The sequence below is a fragment of the Lineus longissimus genome, chromosome 16 (genome assembly GCF_910592395.1).
Source record: "Lineus longissimus chromosome 16, tnLinLong1.2, whole genome shotgun sequence".
In the NCBI taxonomy this organism is placed as follows: domain Eukaryota; kingdom Metazoa; phylum Nemertea; class Pilidiophora; order Heteronemertea; family Lineidae; genus Lineus; species Lineus longissimus.
Genome location: NC_088323.1, coordinates 13,458,768 through 13,476,871, shown reverse-complemented (window position 1 = coordinate 13,476,871; position 18,104 = coordinate 13,458,768). Strand labels below are relative to the sequence as shown.

General features: G+C 41.8%; 1 protein-coding gene across 1 annotated transcript in view; it reads right to left on the bottom strand.

Moving 5' to 3' along the window:
- LOC135500409 (ankyrin repeat domain-containing protein 50-like) overlaps window positions 1-18,104 on the bottom strand; it is a 745,855-nt gene that overhangs the window by 436,320 nt on the left and 291,431 nt on the right. The window contains exon 10 of the mRNA XM_064791866.1: window positions 4,640-4,738. Within this exon, the coding sequence (XP_064647936.1) occupies window positions 4,640-4,738 (99 nt within the window). The remainder of the gene's footprint in view (window positions 1-4,639; window positions 4,739-18,104) is intronic.

Here is an 18,104-nt window from a genome sequence, read left to right as displayed (position 1 = left end):
ACAAAAGTCATTGAAGAGGTGTGGAATTTGTGGTTGTTAGGTGTAATTATATACGTGCTAATTGCAAGGGGTATACACAATATTTATTAATCATTTTTTATGGCTTCGTAAGCTTAGAGCTGCATAGGGCCCTATGTGAACTATTAAAAATGGATTAAATAATCATCATTTTATAAGATTAACGCAGCGGGGAATGACATGAATTATGCCTTTCCTGAATCTCAGTCAAGGGTCATGTTATTGCCGCTGGAGCAAATATGTCTACAGTGGTTCCCTGAGCAAATCCTTTGGGATGAACCTAAGTACTTAATCATAGTAGCTAATTTTGACGAGTGCGATTGCGCACAACACCGTGGAATACTGGCGGGCTGCCCTGTTTTAGCGTGTTACTCCCACCATAGTCTCTGGTTCTCACCATGCATTGGTGGCCTTCAAGCACAGTTTCAGTGCGTCGAGGGGGTGAGGAGTCAGATTTATCCGTTTCTAGTCTTCTGATAGCGTTCGATGACGAAGACGATGAAGCTGGTGTGTAGCAGTAACAGGCTGATCTGCAGCATCCAAGGAGTTCCACCATGACGCAGCGCACAATCATTTATGTTATCCAGTTCAGGTTGTTGGTGAGCAAGCGAATAGGCAGGTTGATTTCCCATTTGATTTGCACTGGAGCCTTTGTTAGTTATTTCGAGTTTTCAGACGCGTTGGGTGTTTTCCTTTCGTAAGACGTGTCAGCATCATCAACCATGATCCTATGGATGCCGGGGACCTTTGATTGAACATCACTTTCATCATCTACCTCTTTGGTTGTTTTCAGGCACATTGCATAACTACTGCTTTTACAAAGGTTCTGAATATCTTCTGTTTTGAGCGTCAAGATTCCATATTTTTCCGCTTGTCATTTAAATCCTTGTTCGTGTCTGGCATCTCGATTGCACTGACGTCTGCTTTCAGTTGCTTCAGATCATTACGAAGTTTCGAGACACCCGAATATCCTTGATAACGTTCAAATGCAAGTTTGAATTAGTCTCGCCTTAGCGAGTTATGCTCGTTAAGCTTTTCGGTTTTCTTTTCCCTTTATTTCACTGATATATTTATTCTTTTTGTCTAACTCAGTCTCAAGGACGCTGTTCTCGAGTTGTAACTCGTTAAGTTGAGTCTGCTGACTGTCGTTAATGGCATAAGTTTTTGATATTTTGAGAAGAAGTCACGATAGCATCGTACGATAGTATTTCGTTACTACATGCAGTTTGGCTCTGTTCGGCTCTGTTTCACCTAAGAGAGGGTTTCCTCAATAAGACGCACAGACTGAAAAAGCACCGCATTGTCGGATAGAATGGACCAAACCGCAGGCTATTGTTTGTGAAGTCGTTTGTGGTTAGTTTTGATATAGATTGATCAGTTTCATCAGACATGAAAGTATTTACATTGTACACCCGAGATTATACATGTCTGACATGATCACTCAGCTGATTCACGTCATAAGATTAGTGAGTTTCCCCTAGTGCAGATGGCAGCACCTTCTTGTCCATTACATTGTGTTGGTCAGCATCCCCTGATTTCATGTAAGGTAAATGGGGTTATTAGAGCCCCTTTTTCACCAATAATTTTGGTTACGCGAGAGATTTCCAGACAGATTCACTAAAACTGGCCAGCATCTTGTAGTGGCACCTCTTCCAATTTTACAACTTGCAATGCAATTAAGTGCATGTTTTTATGTATGAGGACATTTTTTTTCACAGGTTTGCGGTCTTTATTGGTAATAAAGCTTTCAATATTATTCCAATCTAGGTCGATGACGCGATTTTGCTGGTATCAAAAGATATTTATTGAACACATTAAGTGATGTTCGATGCAATCACTTTCCATCAATTTAAACAATATCGTTGCAAATCACTGATTTTAAACTGGTGCAAAAACACAAAGTTCTAGTTATCACCTCTGTTGTACATTACACCTTATGTCAAACAACAGCTTGTGAAATTCTGAATTAACTGACGGTCTTGTCGTGCGCCGTTCAAAACTGTAGTTTCAGTAGCTATGGGTCATGCATCAACCCCAACTATAGTAGGCACCACTCCTTAACGGCAATGCAATGTACCATGAGAAATGTTGCTATCTAGTCAATGGTCAGTGTGGCTTTAACCAGAGACACCAATAACTTTGAAATTATTAATATTGTTTCCATATAATTTTGGATAAACTAATATGAAACCTCAAATGTATCATTGTTGGTACATAAAAGGTTAACGTTGTATCTAAATCGGATAGATTTATGATCGGATAGTATTTTCATGATCTATGACAGGATATATTGAGCTATTCACAGGGGCTACATGCAAATACCCCGAACCAACGGGCTACAAATACCCCGAGGGTACCTTGGTCAGAAAAGTGTCTCTGAAAAATTTACCTTTGATAATGAAATCAAATGCCGCATATAACATTCTCTACACTCAATACTGATCACCTGTACTGATCACCTGAACCAAGTTTCAAATATATATCAATGCTCTGCAAGTGTGGAAAATTCAGACCTGTAAAAAGTTCGATCCCAACTTTTTTTTGTAGACGTGGCTGATTTGTTTACTTCTTATAGCCAAAGCTCTTACACAACATGTTGCATAATCCAAAACTATCTATGTTGTGATACTCAAGAATCACCTCTTTCATATCCACGCTTGGGTTGGCTGAATAATCACATGGTTACCGGAATATGAATCAAAAACTTTGCCAGGGGCTGCAAATACCCCATTTTAGCTTACTTATATGGTCATATTTCATCCTCCCTGTACGATGGCCTCTGTGTATTAAAGCCTGTAGTTTACATATGTGTTTTTCTCTTGATTTGCGAATACGCAAGTTGATTTCCCCTCTGTTTTCATTGGAGCCCTTGTTCGTATCCTTTGAGTTTTCAGACGCGTTGGGTGTTTTCCTCATGTAAGGCGAGTGAGCCTCATAAGCCATGGTCCTTTGGATGCGGGTTCCTTTTCGGTGTAGTTTTCGGTGCACATTGCATTACTACCGCTTTCACAAATGTTCTGAACATCTCGATCAAAGGAGTTCGGTTTTGAGCGTCAAGATTCCATATTTTTCCGCTTGTCGTTTGAATCCTTGCTCGTGTCTGGCATCTCGATCACACTGACGTCTGCTTTCAGTTGCTTCAGATCATTACAAACTTTCGAAACACCCCAATGTCCTTTATTACGTTGAAATGCAAGTTTGATTTAGTCTCGCCTTAGTGAGTTACATGATATGCTCATTACACCGTTTTCTAAGCTTTTTGGTTTCCGTTTCCCTTTGTTTCACAGATTTCTTCATTGTTTTGTCTAACTCAGACTTAAGGACGCTGTTCTCGTGTTGTAACCCGTTAAGTTAAGGCTGCAGAATCTCATTAACGGCGTCAGTTTTTGATAATTTTGAGCAGAAGTCACGATAGCACGATAGTATTTTGTTTCAACAAGAACATGTAATTTGTTTGTTCATGTCTTTGCACTACTTAAACGCATCCTAAAATAGTGAGCAATAAATATCTTGTGAATGATCGAATAACACATACGCGGTGTTTAATTAATTAATGGTCGCAATTATCGTTATACTCTACTGATCAGGAAGTATCTACAATGTTAAACTTTGGATAACAAGTCGTAGCTTCTTACCAAGATTTAATGGACATTGCAAATTGTGACCTTATATGTTTACCTCTTTGACTTTTTGGAACTTTAACTTTCGAGGCGCCACAGGATTCAAAATGGCCATTGTTTTCCTCTCGGAACAGCGGCAGTGCTACATGTATACAGCCATGTTCATGTATATAACAATTTGATGAGTATTCTATCGATAAGCAAATATCGAAATATATACCTGGATAAAAGTCTGAGGTGTAGATGACCGAAAGAGTTATCCCATTCAACAATAACATACATCGCTTTATTATCTTACGATTTTAGAGCGCTAAGTTAGGATGAATGGGACATTTGGTGTGTTACCTTTTCCCCTAGGTCAACCTCTGCGTCACCTTTCAATATAGCATCTACGACATGTGTGTAAGAACTCTTTTGTATATACATGTAATACTTTTCTCTTAATATGTTTTTGGTCACAGTGTTTGAATTGCGGGTTCAAATTTATCGATCGCGGACATTTTGTGGGCGTATCGTCTATTTACCGTTTTATACCCGTCAGCTGCTGCCACCTAGTGTCAAGTCAGATTCGATCGGCGCGCCATCTAACGTCGTAATATAGAGTATTGTTTTGCACTGCCATATTGGCCGTCACACGTGTTCACGACGTAAAGGAAATGCATTGGCAGGTGGTCATCAAAACGTCATGTCATGAAGTCACGTGAAGAACCTCTAAAGAAAACTCTACGAAGTCGAAAACACCTCACGTAGGGCTAGTAGCGACTTACGAAATCGATTGAAGTTACGAGTGCTTCGTGAATATGACGCAACTCGCTAAGAACCACCTAGTATGCTTACCAAGCTCTATTAAGAAGACTCCATGAATACGGTCCCTCAGTTGTAGATGATTTCAAGCGATTGAAACTACATGTAGTTATCTCATTCAACAATAATAGACAATGCTTTGTTATCTTATGATTTAGAACGCTAAGTTGGGATGAATGGAACTTTTGGTGCGTTACCTTCGTCTCTTTGTCGACCTCTGCGCCACCTTTCAATAGATAATCTACGACATCAAGGTGACCGTTTTTGGAGCCGTACATTAGCGCCGTCCAGCCGTTCTGAAACAAGACAGATATACTGACGATAACCAAACATCGAAATACAATTGATTATGTTAATTCCTCCTAACAAAAGATATGTGAGGTTACAGATAACGAAAGATTAATAACTAACAGTGAAGTGTAATATACGAAATAACCATAAAAGAAACAAACAACAAAAAACAGCCAAAACAAAACACACACCCCCACCCCCTCCCCCCCCCCCCCCACAACAGAGCAATGAGCAATATAAGTCTACAGCGTCTACTAATGCATGCATGTTGTCACTCCGAGGAGTGATAGAGTGCAGAAACTGGTCTCCGTCAAAAGTTAGTTGACCCAGCATTCAATTGCCGACTTTAGGAATAAAATATTGATGTCGAAGTCCACCTCCAGCTGTTTCCCGAGCATTGCCTTGGTGAGCTGGCTATCTTCCATGTTCCACAGTGTGGCGCACAGTTCGACTGAGAACGCGTTGACAACGGTCTTCTAGAATTTTATCCGGGTTTGCGAAGTAGCCTGAGCAGCCACAAAACAGGTGTACCGCTGGGTCAGTAAAGGTTTGGCTGCATTTATTTCATTATTGTTTGAACAGCAATTATCAGCGTATTCAGCCTAGCAATGTCAGCATATTTGTTAATGTTCTCTGCATCGGCTAATACCGCTGTCGAAAGAAGGGATCGAAGTCCAATGAGTTTTCAGCATGTAGAATTCGTACCAAGGAGTCATTTTCTGCACTCTCCAATAATTTCATATATTCTGTATAGTCAAAGGAGCGGTTGATGACCGTTTTCCGCAGGACTTTGACAGGGAAAAGTTCAGGATCATCACCCGCTACAGCTAAATATTCGGATAGATCACAGCGTGAGATAGTCTCTTTTATCAGCGGAAAAAAGCCTAGTATACATTTGTCACTGTTCAACGCTCATTTAGTGATGCGGATATATCTTTAAACACCCTCCATTGGAGTGCAGACGAGGAATCCTCCCCATGGCAACTAGTTGGCGCAGAAATAGTAGGCATGCACCTCTTTCTCTATAAACGCCTCCTTGCTATTCGAACCAATCATAACTTGTGGAATCGCGGTTCTTGTAGGTGGAGAAGGTCTTGCATTCTTTTTCGGCAGAATATAATGGCTCTTCAAGTTCCATGATTTTGCTGTCCGATAGAGAGTTCATGATCAGGACCTTAACCTCCGTAAGCGATCGAGGTAAACAACTTGAAACTCGACACTCGATTGAAGCCCGATGGTTGATGAGTCCTGGGCCAAGAATGCAGATTAGCGTGTTCTTTAATTTCTGCGCCGCGGCGATTGTAGGTTTAAAAGAGTGGAGTGCGTGATACCTCGGTGAACACAAAAGGTATTTTCTGCCATTATTGAATCCCCAAGCATCCACTTTCGATTTGGCTTTATGAGACATTGTCAAAGCCCACAGTTTTAGTGTTTCTCCAAAAACAATAACAAGGCATTTATCACCATTGTAATAACTGGCATATACCCGAGGCGCGGGCTGTTCGAGGTATAAAAATCGGATTGTGTGGGTGCAGGTGTGTTGTGGGTTTGGTGTAAATGGGGTGCTGGTTTGTGAGTAACACTTTTTTTCATGAGTGTAATACTTCTTGAAAACGGAACTATGTAACAATGTACATGATGTACAGGCGTCCACAATGCTAAACCAATTCTCGGAAAACGAAGATGGTGCAGACTGGTGATGTACTCGATATCAGCCAGCGATTAGCGCCAGGATGGTTTAAGTTACCGGTGTGTGCGTAAATCTTGTCTCCCGTTGGGTACATTGTGTCCTAAGATGAGCTATTTGTGAATAAATGGCTGTCTCGACGTGGAAAAGCAGCATTTTTCCTTCAGCATGTTCAGAGATGGGCGCCGCCATCTTGCATGCTGGCGTCAGTGACGTCGATTTTGATTGGTGGATGATGCGCGCATGGAAGTGACCATTTGAACAGGACATCTGATTGGTTGATCGCGGAAGTGGGAGGTGGCTCGGCAATTTTCGTGACGGTAATAATGCAGAGAGATTACTGATGAACTTCTCGGCGAAGAGATTACTTGGAGCTCTCCAGTTGAGGTCATCTCGACAAAGTTGTTATTTATTCCAAAACCACCAAGATATTCGACGTATGACACCCTCAGTGACACTCTTACTTATGATCCACACCTACGAAGCCAAAAGTTGCAAGAATTCGACGCATTTCCGAGGCCCAATTTTGAAACAAAAATCGCCTCCTATTTAGCGGCCACAACGCGCATTAAAGTACATATACCTCCACTTAATCGAATACTAGTGACAATAGCTCATCATGCTTTCATAACGTTACTCGTGTAAGATTGTCAGCCCGGCATGGAGATCCGCAGTTTTCCTCTCCAATTTCGCCCCGACTCCTAGGACGTCCAGGTTATCTGGGATCAACCCATCTGTGAACAGGTGATACAACCAAGTTGACAAAACTCCACCCTGTCGGACCGACTGGTGTAGAGGAAACCAGGGGGACATTATATCATTGACTACTACACAGCATCGAGCATTTTCATTGCAAGCTCTCGTTGGTCACCAGAATCGTTTGTTTACCTCATAATGGAACAGTTTGTAGAATATGTCATTATGCCATACAGTGTCAAAAGCTTTAGCAGTGTCAAGGACACCGGAGTTAGACTTTTGAGCGCCTTTCAATGTTGTGTCAGATGGTTTCCCGCAGAACAAAAGCGGTTGAAACGCATCCGTGTTTCTTTTGGTACGCATTCCGTTGCGGGTTCGGAAACACTATGCTATTATCTTCGGTCAATCAGTTGAGTCTGTTAAGCATTAGTCTTTCCTACAATAGTGCCTTATATAGAGCGCAGAATCCAAATAAAATCTGCTCAAAGCGGTTGCCTGTACTTTCCGGAAAGTTGGAAAGTTGGAAACCTGGAAAGTTGGAAACCTGGATATAACTAGGTCTTCCTGCTATGTGGCGCTTGTCATCCACTTGTGTCAGTTAAAGGGATCTTTGGCTGGATGGATGATGTAACAAGGTACTCGCTAGGTGGCGCTTGACATAACGGGGTACTTCCCGCTAGGTGGCGCTTGTCATCCACCTGTGTCAGTTAACGGGATCTTTGGCATGAAGGATGATGTAACAGGCTCTTTGGCTTGATGGGTACTTCCTGCTAGGTGGCGCTTGGTATCCAGCTCTGTCATTTGAAGGGCTCTTTGGCTAGATGGATGATGAAACAGGGCACTTGGCGCTTGACATCTAGCAGTGTCATTTATTAAGGGATGTTTGCTGGATTAATTTTAAGTTGTCCTCCCATGAAAAGTCCTAATAATTGGACATGTATGGCAAGCCATTTGACGTCATCAACACTTGATCGAGCGGTCACCACGTGACAAATGCATACTGCAGACTACTCTTATTTACTTGACAAAAATGTTTTATACACATTTGTAATTATAATTATGAACCCCCTGCTGTAGGTGTCACTGGGCCACCAGCCACGTGCTGTATCATCTGATGGTATGTCCTCCAGAAATTGCTTGCTCATCAGAATGATGAGGGCATCCACATGTTAGGTTTTAGAATAGCTCCTCGATAGCCCACCTTGGCCGCAATGTTTATTGGACCATGAAGGATATGGGTCATGAGTAATTATGATGATGTAATTCCCATGGAAGTTTAATCCCTTCTACGGTAATACCAAGGATACAGCTAAGCCAGCCAGTATTCAGTGGTAAATGATAGGCTCCCTGATGTGCCTGATTGTAGTGGCTGGGTTCTGGAATGGCTTGACGAAATTTTGACACGTGGTGTATCAGAAAAAAAAAGATCATTGACTTAATCATGCCCCCGCTCAAATTATATTCTTCGCTACAAAATAATATCCTGTTGTGTTTGGCGTCATAAATTTAAAAGTATATACAGTGGAACCCCGGTCGGCGACCACCTCAGTAACGCGACCACCCCGCGAACACGACCAAAATTCTCCGGTCCCGAATGGTTTTCTCTCTAATTCCCATTACCTGGCCCTCGCTAACACGACCGGTTGATGTTTGGTCTAATTAGCTCTCGTCAGTTTATTTACTCATTTACATAAGTTGCAAATTAAACGCAAAACACTCAAGAAAATGATTTTTTATTCGTAATATACACACAAAATTATCGAATCACCCGGTGGCGTAGTCATTAATGCATGTCAATGTACACACAGCATATCTGCTAGGACGATGTTTTGGCGGGAAAACCAACTTATGATTCTTAAATTCACTAACGCGACCACCCCGGTAACACGACCATAAGTCTCTTGGGTGGTCGTGTTACCGGGGTTCCACTGTACATAATTTAATTAAATGTTCCTGATCTGATTGCCTTGTAATGTGTACTCCCATCAGAGTCCCCTCACTTAGTTGACCCCCCCCCCCCCCCCGTGGATACTCATGGAGAGTGTTATGGGTACAACCAACACTATCCCCACACTTGCAACACCACGCACGTATACGTCACCGGCGGGTACAAAACACAGGACGCAGGACGTCCTGCAGCGTCCTGCAGGACGAGGCCCATCTCAACAGATGCAGGAAATGAAATGAGGAATTTTAGGGACCATCTGTGATCTGATTTTTCATGGTTGTTCATGAGGGAGCTGTAGTGTACCTAAAAGGTTGTCTCTGGATTTGGTTTTACATCAAAGGGAAGTTGAGCTGAGGGGAGGAGTCCTGTTCGAATTCAGGGGTTTGGTGTATGAATGGGTGATTTGTTGAGGGAAGTTACGTTTAAATGGGGTTATGTTAAGTGTTTGGTACTTAAAGAGGAGTTGTGTTTAGTGGTTTGATAGAAAAGGAGCTGATTTGAAGGGTTAGGTATCTAAATTGGGACTTCTGTTGAGGGTGTTGTTTTTAACTTCAACACAACTCCCCTTTAAAACCCAACCCCTCAGCTACCCCTGCACACTGGGCCTACTCGCATTAACCAGCAATCCCCTCAACACAACACCCCTTTAAACAGACTCCTTTATGTACACAACTCCCCGATGAACAACCAAAAATATGTCTGTAAAAATCAGATCACACGGCTGAGATGGTTCCCGATAATCATTGCTTCATTTTCTGAATATGTCGAGATCATACTACTGAGATGAATCCTAAAATTCCTCATTTCTTTTCAACAGCTGTTGAGATGGGCCCCGTCCCGCAGGACGCTGCATGACGTCCTGCGTCCTGCGTTTTGTACCCGCCGTATACATCACATCGATCTGCCCCCTTGCCAATGGTTTCTAATCGCAACAAGCCGTCCCGGTGTAAAAGAAGAAAATGTCCCCCTGGAAAAAGTGTCCAGCCCTATTGAGTGCGTTTTGTACCCGCCGGTGACGTATACGTGCGTGGTGTTGCAAGTGTGGGGATTGTGTTGGTTGTACCCATAACACTCTCCATGAGTATCCACGGGGGGGGGGGGGGGGCAACTAAGTGAGGGGACTGTGATGGGAGTACACATTACAAGGCAATCAGATCAGGAACATTTAATTAAATTTTGTACATGTATTTACTTTTAAATTTATGACGCCCAACACAACAGGATATTATTTTGTAGCGAAGAATATAATTTGAGCGGGGGCATGATTAAGTCAATGATCTTTTTTTTTCTGATACACCACGTGTCAAAATTTCGTCAAGCCATTCCAGAACCCAGCCACTACAATCAGGCATATCAGGGAGCCTATCATTTACCACTGAATACTGGCTGGCTTAGCTGTATCCTTGGTATTACCGTAGAAGGGATTAAACTTCCATGGGAATTACATCATCATAATTACTCATGACCCATATCCTCACCTTATTTACCTTAGCCGCAGGCTATCTCATTCTGAACTTCATGGTCAAATAAACATTGCGGCCAAGATGGGCTATCGAGGAGCTATTCTAAAACCTAACATGTGGCATCCTGAGCTTCAGGTTTTTGATACTCCTACGTCCCATACTCCTACGTCCCATACAAAATAGCGAGAGCTGGAGCATATGGAAAACCACTGGGTGCCGAGGATGAACATGTGGATGCCCTCATCATTCTGATGAGCAAGCAATTTCTGGAGGACATACCATCAGATGATACAGCACGTGGCTGGTGGCCCAGTGACACCAACAGCAGGGGGTTCATAATTATAATTACAAATGTATATAAAACATTTTTGTCAAGTAAATAAGAGTAGTCTGCAGTCTGCATTTGTCACGTGGTGACCGCTCGATCAAGTGTTGATGACGTCAAATGGCTTGCCATACATGTCCAATTATAAGGACTTTTCATGGGAGGACAACTTAAAATTAATCCAGCTAAACATCCCTTAATAAATGACACTGCTAGATGTCAAGCACCAAGTACCCTGTTTCATCATCCATCTAGCCAAAGAGCCCTTCAAATGACAGAGCTGGATACCAAGCGCCACCTAGCAGGAAGTACCCATCAAGCCAAAGAGCCTGTTACATCATCCTTCCAGTCAAAGATCCCTTTGACTGACACAGGTGGATGACAAGCGCCACCTTGCGGGAAGTACCCTGTTATGTCAAGCGCCACCTAGCGAGTACCTTGTTACATCATCCATCCAGCCAAAGATCCCTTTAACTGACACAAGTGGATGACAAGCGCCACATAGCAGGAAGACCTAGTTATATTCCAGGTTTCCAGGTTTCCAGGTTTCCAACTTTCCAACTTTCCGGAAAGTACAGGCAACCGCTCAAAGCTCTACCTCCCCCCGAATGCAGTACTGAATAGCCAGGATTTTAAAAGGCGCTTGAAGGCAAATATAGATTCAGCCTCTCTGATGTGCTTCGGCAGGGCATTCCATAAGTTGGGGTCGCATGATGAAAAGCAGCGGTCACCAAACTTGGTCCTTGAACGTGTGCACACCAATTGGTGTCAGATGACGATCTGGTGTCACGCGGCCTGTCCACACATTTTAGATTCTGGTTGACTGGTGCCTTACCATGAACCACATTGAAGCTCAGCAGGAGTATCTTGAACTGTATTCTCTGTTTAACAGGGAGCCAGTTGAGACATTTGAGGACAGGAGTGATGTGTTCATGCTTTCTAGTTCTGCTGATGATCCGGGCTGCTCGGTTTTGGATTCGTTGGAGTGAAGCAATGGTATTTTCGGGAAGACCATACAGCAGACAGTTGTTGGAATCCAGGCGTGAGGAGACGAACATGTCCACTGAATATTGCGACATGACGTTGTTGCTGCCTAATGACACGCAATTGAGATAAGACACTCGTGTTAAAACAAATATATAGAAATGGTCCAGGGACCATGTGCTCACCTGTGTCAAAGGGAAGGCTATGGGGTCAGTGATTCTGACATTGGTAAAGCTGTATATATCATTTTATGGTCAGACCAGCAATTGTCAATGATCCCAGTATGGTCCACATGATGTGCATTTGTAAATACAAGGTCTAATTTGGTGTGGTAATCAGTCGTTTCTTCAGTGACTGTTTGCTTCATGTTATATTCCTGGAGAAGGAATTTTTCAAGTTTGGCATTGAAATTTTCACCTCCCACTATTGAATTCATGTTGAAGTTACCAAGAATGGCATATGTTTCAGTCGGCTGGTATGATCGGAGGCAGGTGGCGAGATTATCAGTGACATGTTGAAATGAACATATGGGTGATGCATAAACGATTAATATGTGAAAATATCGGGAGAATTTCGGGAGCGTGTACATGTATATATAGCTTCGAAGTTTTGGTTTCTGTAAAATATCTTTTCTAGAAATCTGAATTCTTCTTTTACATACAATATCAAACCATGTGGAAGTCGTTTGTTGCCGTGGACCTGGGGTTGGTCATGACGAAAATGCTGGAAATAAGGCAGTGAGAGACAAGTGTCTGAATTGGATTGGTTTAACCGTGATTCTGCAAATGCAACAATGGAGGCTGCAAGGACATTTGGATCAGCTTGAAAATTTTTAAAGTTTTCATTGCGGCGGATATACGATGAAACACTGCCAGAAGTACCTACCATATTTTTTTCTTCAAATCTTTCACTTTCAGACCAGTAATAAGAGAGAAACCCTATATTTTCATTTATGACCTTCGGCCCTCTGGTGGCCAAACCATGAATCATGTGAGACCGCAATTGGGCGTCTGAGTAGCGATCACCCAGGGGTACATGTGTACCAAGTTAGAGTTCAATAGCTTCAGCGGTTACAAAACGTGCCACTGTTGTCTAACGGCAGTGCCCCTGGACGATCTTGACCTTGTGACCTTGAAAAGTAGGTAAAAAAACCGCAAAGGATACATGATGTAACACTGCAAGAAGTACCTATCATATTTTTTTTCAGATTTTTCGGACCAGACAAGTAATCATATATTTTCACTTTTAACGTTTGGCCTCCTATTGGCCAAACCGTGAATTGCATTACGCCAAGATTCGGTATCTGTGTAGGGGTTACCCAGGGGTACATTTTTATAAGTTTGAGATCTCTGGCTAAAGTGGTTACGAAACGTGCCACCACCGACTAACGGCGTTGCTGCCGACAAACTTTGACCTCTTTGACCTTCAAAAGTAGGTCAAATCAAAAACCCGGAGGATATGTGATGTCCCATTGGTAGAAGTACCTACCATATTTTTTTCAAATTTTTCAAACCGGTAATAAGGGAGAAAACATAATTTTTCTATTTTTCAACTCTGGCCCCCTGGTGGCAAAACCGTGTATCATATGAGGCCGCGATTCGGTCTCTGAGTAGCGGTCACCTAGGGGTACATGTGTCCCAAGTAAGAGTTACAAAACGTGCCACCCATGTCTAACGACGACGACGACGAAGGACGACGACGGTCGACGACGGACACTGCGTGATGGTAAAGGCTCACAGGTGAGCCAAAAAGGCTCAATTTTGTGTAGAATCGGCGTGTCCTTGAGCGGAGAGGTCCGTACATCTTACATTCTACGTGTTCCTGTGCGGAGAAATGAAGCTTTGCCAAAATACATCTACGACAGCAAGGTGACAGTTGTGAAAGGTGAGCATCAGCGCTGTCCATTGGCACCGTCAACAATCAAGTTTTAAAATATCACCATACATGTATATAATTAGGTATACGTAAGAGCTAGAAGTCGAGATCACTTTGAGTAGATTCAATTCAATTATGTAACCTATGCACTACTTTAAAACCACCAAATTATCGCGCCTTATGATTCATGTTTCCAACTTACAAAGATTTCTGGAGAAAAAAAAATCATAATTATTTTGGCTGATCACGAAATATCTTCGGTTTTTTTCTTTCTGATTTTATTTATTGAAGGTGCCGCGTACCAAGGTACATTATGGCCACCTATTACAACTGGAGTAGCAGAATGCTGGTGAATATAGGTTGACAATCAAATTCACAATTTCCCAATACTTTATGAAGCCGTATCTTTGCAGTGTGGTCAGGAGGGCTAAAAGGCAAATCTGTTGGAGTTTTTGATAAATTCCTTGACGACGGTAAAAAGTATTGGGTTATGATTTACAAATGGAAGATCAAATCCAAAAACTACTTGTCTGAGGATTAGATTGGGAGAAAAATTGTTGAGAGAAAGACGACACGCGTCGAAAATACGTCTCATATCAGCAGAATTGCACGCTGAGGGTCATATAGGTTGCAATTAACAAAGTAATGGAAGTATGTCTCAGAGTCTTGCCTATAGGAGTACATAGGAGAGTCGATGATAGACCTTGAGTAGAAATCAGATTTGAGAGTTGTCTAAACAGGGTCTTTCAAATAACTTGTCAGGCAACTAGGGAACGTATGGTTTCAACATCAAAGTCGCCGCTCGTTCCAAAAGACGCGCGTTTGGACAGAGCTCTCTCGGGTCACGCGTTGACCCAGGCAAATTCCACACATCTGGAACTTGAACAATTATTCTTCGATCAGCTGAACATAGCCAAATGCTCCGTTTTAGAGCAAACGCCAGCTTCAAATGCACATATTTCTATACAGCTATTCAGATATAGTGTCAAATATTCAGATATAGTGTCACTTTTCGACAGTTTTGAGATGTAGTGACGCACTGATTTGAGAATAATTTTCGAAATGCATTTTTCTTCTCCGGATCATCACATATTGTTGTGGTTAGCAGTTAATAAGCAGTTAGGTATGTTGTCGGTGCTAAATGGACCATCTAAAGGTATCATAAGGTTCCATTTGATGTCATCTGGTGGGATATTCATATCTCATCAAGTTTGACCAACTACAACTAGTTTTATAGCAGATCACTTTCGCGTTCGCGGTAAAGATTTAAAAAGAGTATGAAAACACATTCAAAATATCTCGACTTTTGTGGTCAAACGTTAGCATGTTTAGAAATCAACATTTTTGTTTTATCAACATTTCTCTAATTCAATGTCTCTGATATTTTGAAGCCCAAGTTCTTTCCTTTAAGATTAGAAAACGGTTCATTTTCCCATCGATGAGCTTGTTTTGGCAAACATTTAAGTGCAAAAGTGGCGTGAGGAATACTGTCCAATATTGTTAAACACGCCATTTGGTCTGAACCTTACAAACATGATGTGTATATTCTGAGTCTTCTCATAATGTGCGTGTCACAAGTTTGCCATTGATCACAACCTAATTATGGATTTTTTATAACAAATTGCAAACCGATCAGTGGGTGCATGCATGCAGCTTAATTTCGATTTGCTTATTGTTTAGTTTGCCAATTAGCAGCCAATAAAAATTAAATAACATATCTACCTAAATGGTTTGATCGTTCACATCGATATAAATTTTTAAAAATGTATATTGTATGTATTTGTTATCCGAGAACTCTTATGTATACTGCATGTGCGGTGTATATTTTTCGTTGAATATTTGATCTTGTTATCATTGTTTTGCATCTGCGCTCAGTTTGTAGCTGAAGTAAAACGTTCTTCATCACGACTTCTAATTAATTGCCCGAGAGAGCTGTGGGATCAGATGAAACTTGCCGTGACCTGTCTCTTATTTGAGAGACTCTGGTTCTACCAAGTCTAAAACGAGTGTTATCAATCTTACATAAGCCATGACCAGCTCCGAAAAAAAACACGTTGTTTGAAGTATTGTATTTTATATCTTGTCCTGAAAGAATATAATGTAGGTGACTGCTTTATGTTGGCGGGTAAATCGTTCAAGATGGAACAAGCAGAAGGGATAAATGAGTTTCTTGCCCTATCGGTCCTACAGAAAGGCGCATGGACAGCTAAATGACGTCGCAAGTGTAACATCCGAAAATCGTGGGTCGATCCCCTAGTTATAACAACAACAAGTCTGGATATGCGAATGTGGTGTTTATTTCTCAATGTTGCACTGTCTACTATGAATTACACATTGCATGCTGTGCACTTCAAGAGCATACATTTTGTACAGAGCCCAGTCGTGCACTGTCTACTATGAGTTACACATTGTATGGGGTGTGCGTCAAGAGCATACACTTTGTACAAAGCACTGCAGTCATGCTGACTCTCAACTTAGTTCCTTAAATTACAAAGATGTGGGCCTACTACCTACGAAATAAAGAACAGGGGGGTTTAATAATATTTAGCTTGGACCATTGGGGGATCTAAATCATCTTTATCATAAAAAGAATACATGTCTATCGAACCGCATTCTCCTTTGCAATTTTAGGTTGAGCAAGAAAGCCAGGTTAGAGGAGATGTATGTTGTGTCAGAAGGACAATTGCTATCCGTGTTCAATGGTTGTCACCAATGCGGTTATGTTGGAGCAGAGGCACGGGTGTCGTCAGAGAAGAGCTCCATTGTTTCTTGTTTGAAATAATTTTATTACTTTCAATAATATTGTAACATACAGATGAATCCCAGGGCTAGGCTATCAAGCATTATTAGCCCTGGTTATTATTACATAGAGAAAAGTGAATGATGGCAGAGAAGAATTAAACAAACAAGGATATGATAATTGAAAACAGGCTTCATAAGTTAAAGAATTGCGAGTTCAGCAATAAAGGTGCTGACTCTAGTAACGATAAAGATATTGTCTACAATAGACAATCTGTAATGGCCATTCAATAACAACTGCAGCCTGTCTTCTTGGCAAAGGTTGTAGAATATAAAGGTGAATGATGGCAGCGTATTCAGGTCATCAAAAAGATCAACCCTAAGCATGTCGGCAAGAGGGCAATTGAAGAAGAGGTGGCGTGTGGTTTGCGCCTTGTGTCCGCATTTACAGTTAGGGTCGTTAACATTTACAAAGTTATGAGAAAACAGGTGGTTTTTGAATATAAGGTCACATCTGGTCCTATTCAAAACGATTTCAGCTTGACGGGGTAGGTTTAGTTTGGGCGTATCCATGGACATTTGATTCCTGCCTAGGAATAGTCTTAAGTGATATTTGAAAGAGTTTCGAGAGTAACGAGTTTGGACATCTATTGGAAGGGAAGACCAGTGCCTAATTGAGCTGGGTATTGTGGATTTTGTGAGATTCTGCGACATGTTTCTAGGAAGATTGTAGGTTCTGCGATTTCTAAGACGCCCGTCAAAGACGGGGTTTCGATACTGAACAAATTCATTGTGAACGTAAGTGGGTATATTGTTATGTTCAACATCGTACATCAGGATTAACTTTTTCTCCGTTCTCCGCCTTCCAAGGGTCACCCAGCCCAGACAGTCAAGAGCGTTGATGGTATTAGTGCCCCATATGCAACCACTTACAATCAGGGCAGCCCGATAATGAACCTTATCGAGTCTAGATAGTAAAGTGATGTTTGCCGAGTCGAAAATGACAGAACCATACTCCGAGTGAGGTAATATGAATGAGAAATAAAGCTTCTCGAGGTGTTTGGACTGTAGTGAACCCTGCAAAGTTTTTAATGGGTTCAATAAGTTGTTACATTTACCCACGACATACAAAATGTGATGCTCAAACGACAGTGTTTCATCCAGTATGATACCAAGATGTTTGTGAGACTGGCCACGGGGGATAACACTCCCCTTTAGTTCAAGATAGCCAAAGTTGCGGACCTTACGACGAGGTGAGCGGTAAATAACCTCCTTGCTTTTCTCAGCTTTGAAGTCTAGCTTCCATCTTTTCGACCATGCAAGAAGACTGTGAAGGTCTTCCTGAATTAATTTTGTTGACAGATTGATGTCCTCTGCGTAGCTTACTGGCAGAAATAGTGAGCAGTCGTCGGCATAGATATACAAGGTACAGTTCCTAACATATTCACTTAAATCATTAATGTAAATGAGAAACATGATAGGCCCCAGTATTGATCCCTGGGGTACTCCTGAGTTTACATAGCCTGGTTGGGTCAGGTTGGATAATGTGTTATTAACCCTGACTCTGACACCTCTACCATTCAAATAGGACTGAAGGAGATTAAAAATATTTCCAATAATGCCATAACCTTTGAGCTTCTTTAGCAAGAGATAA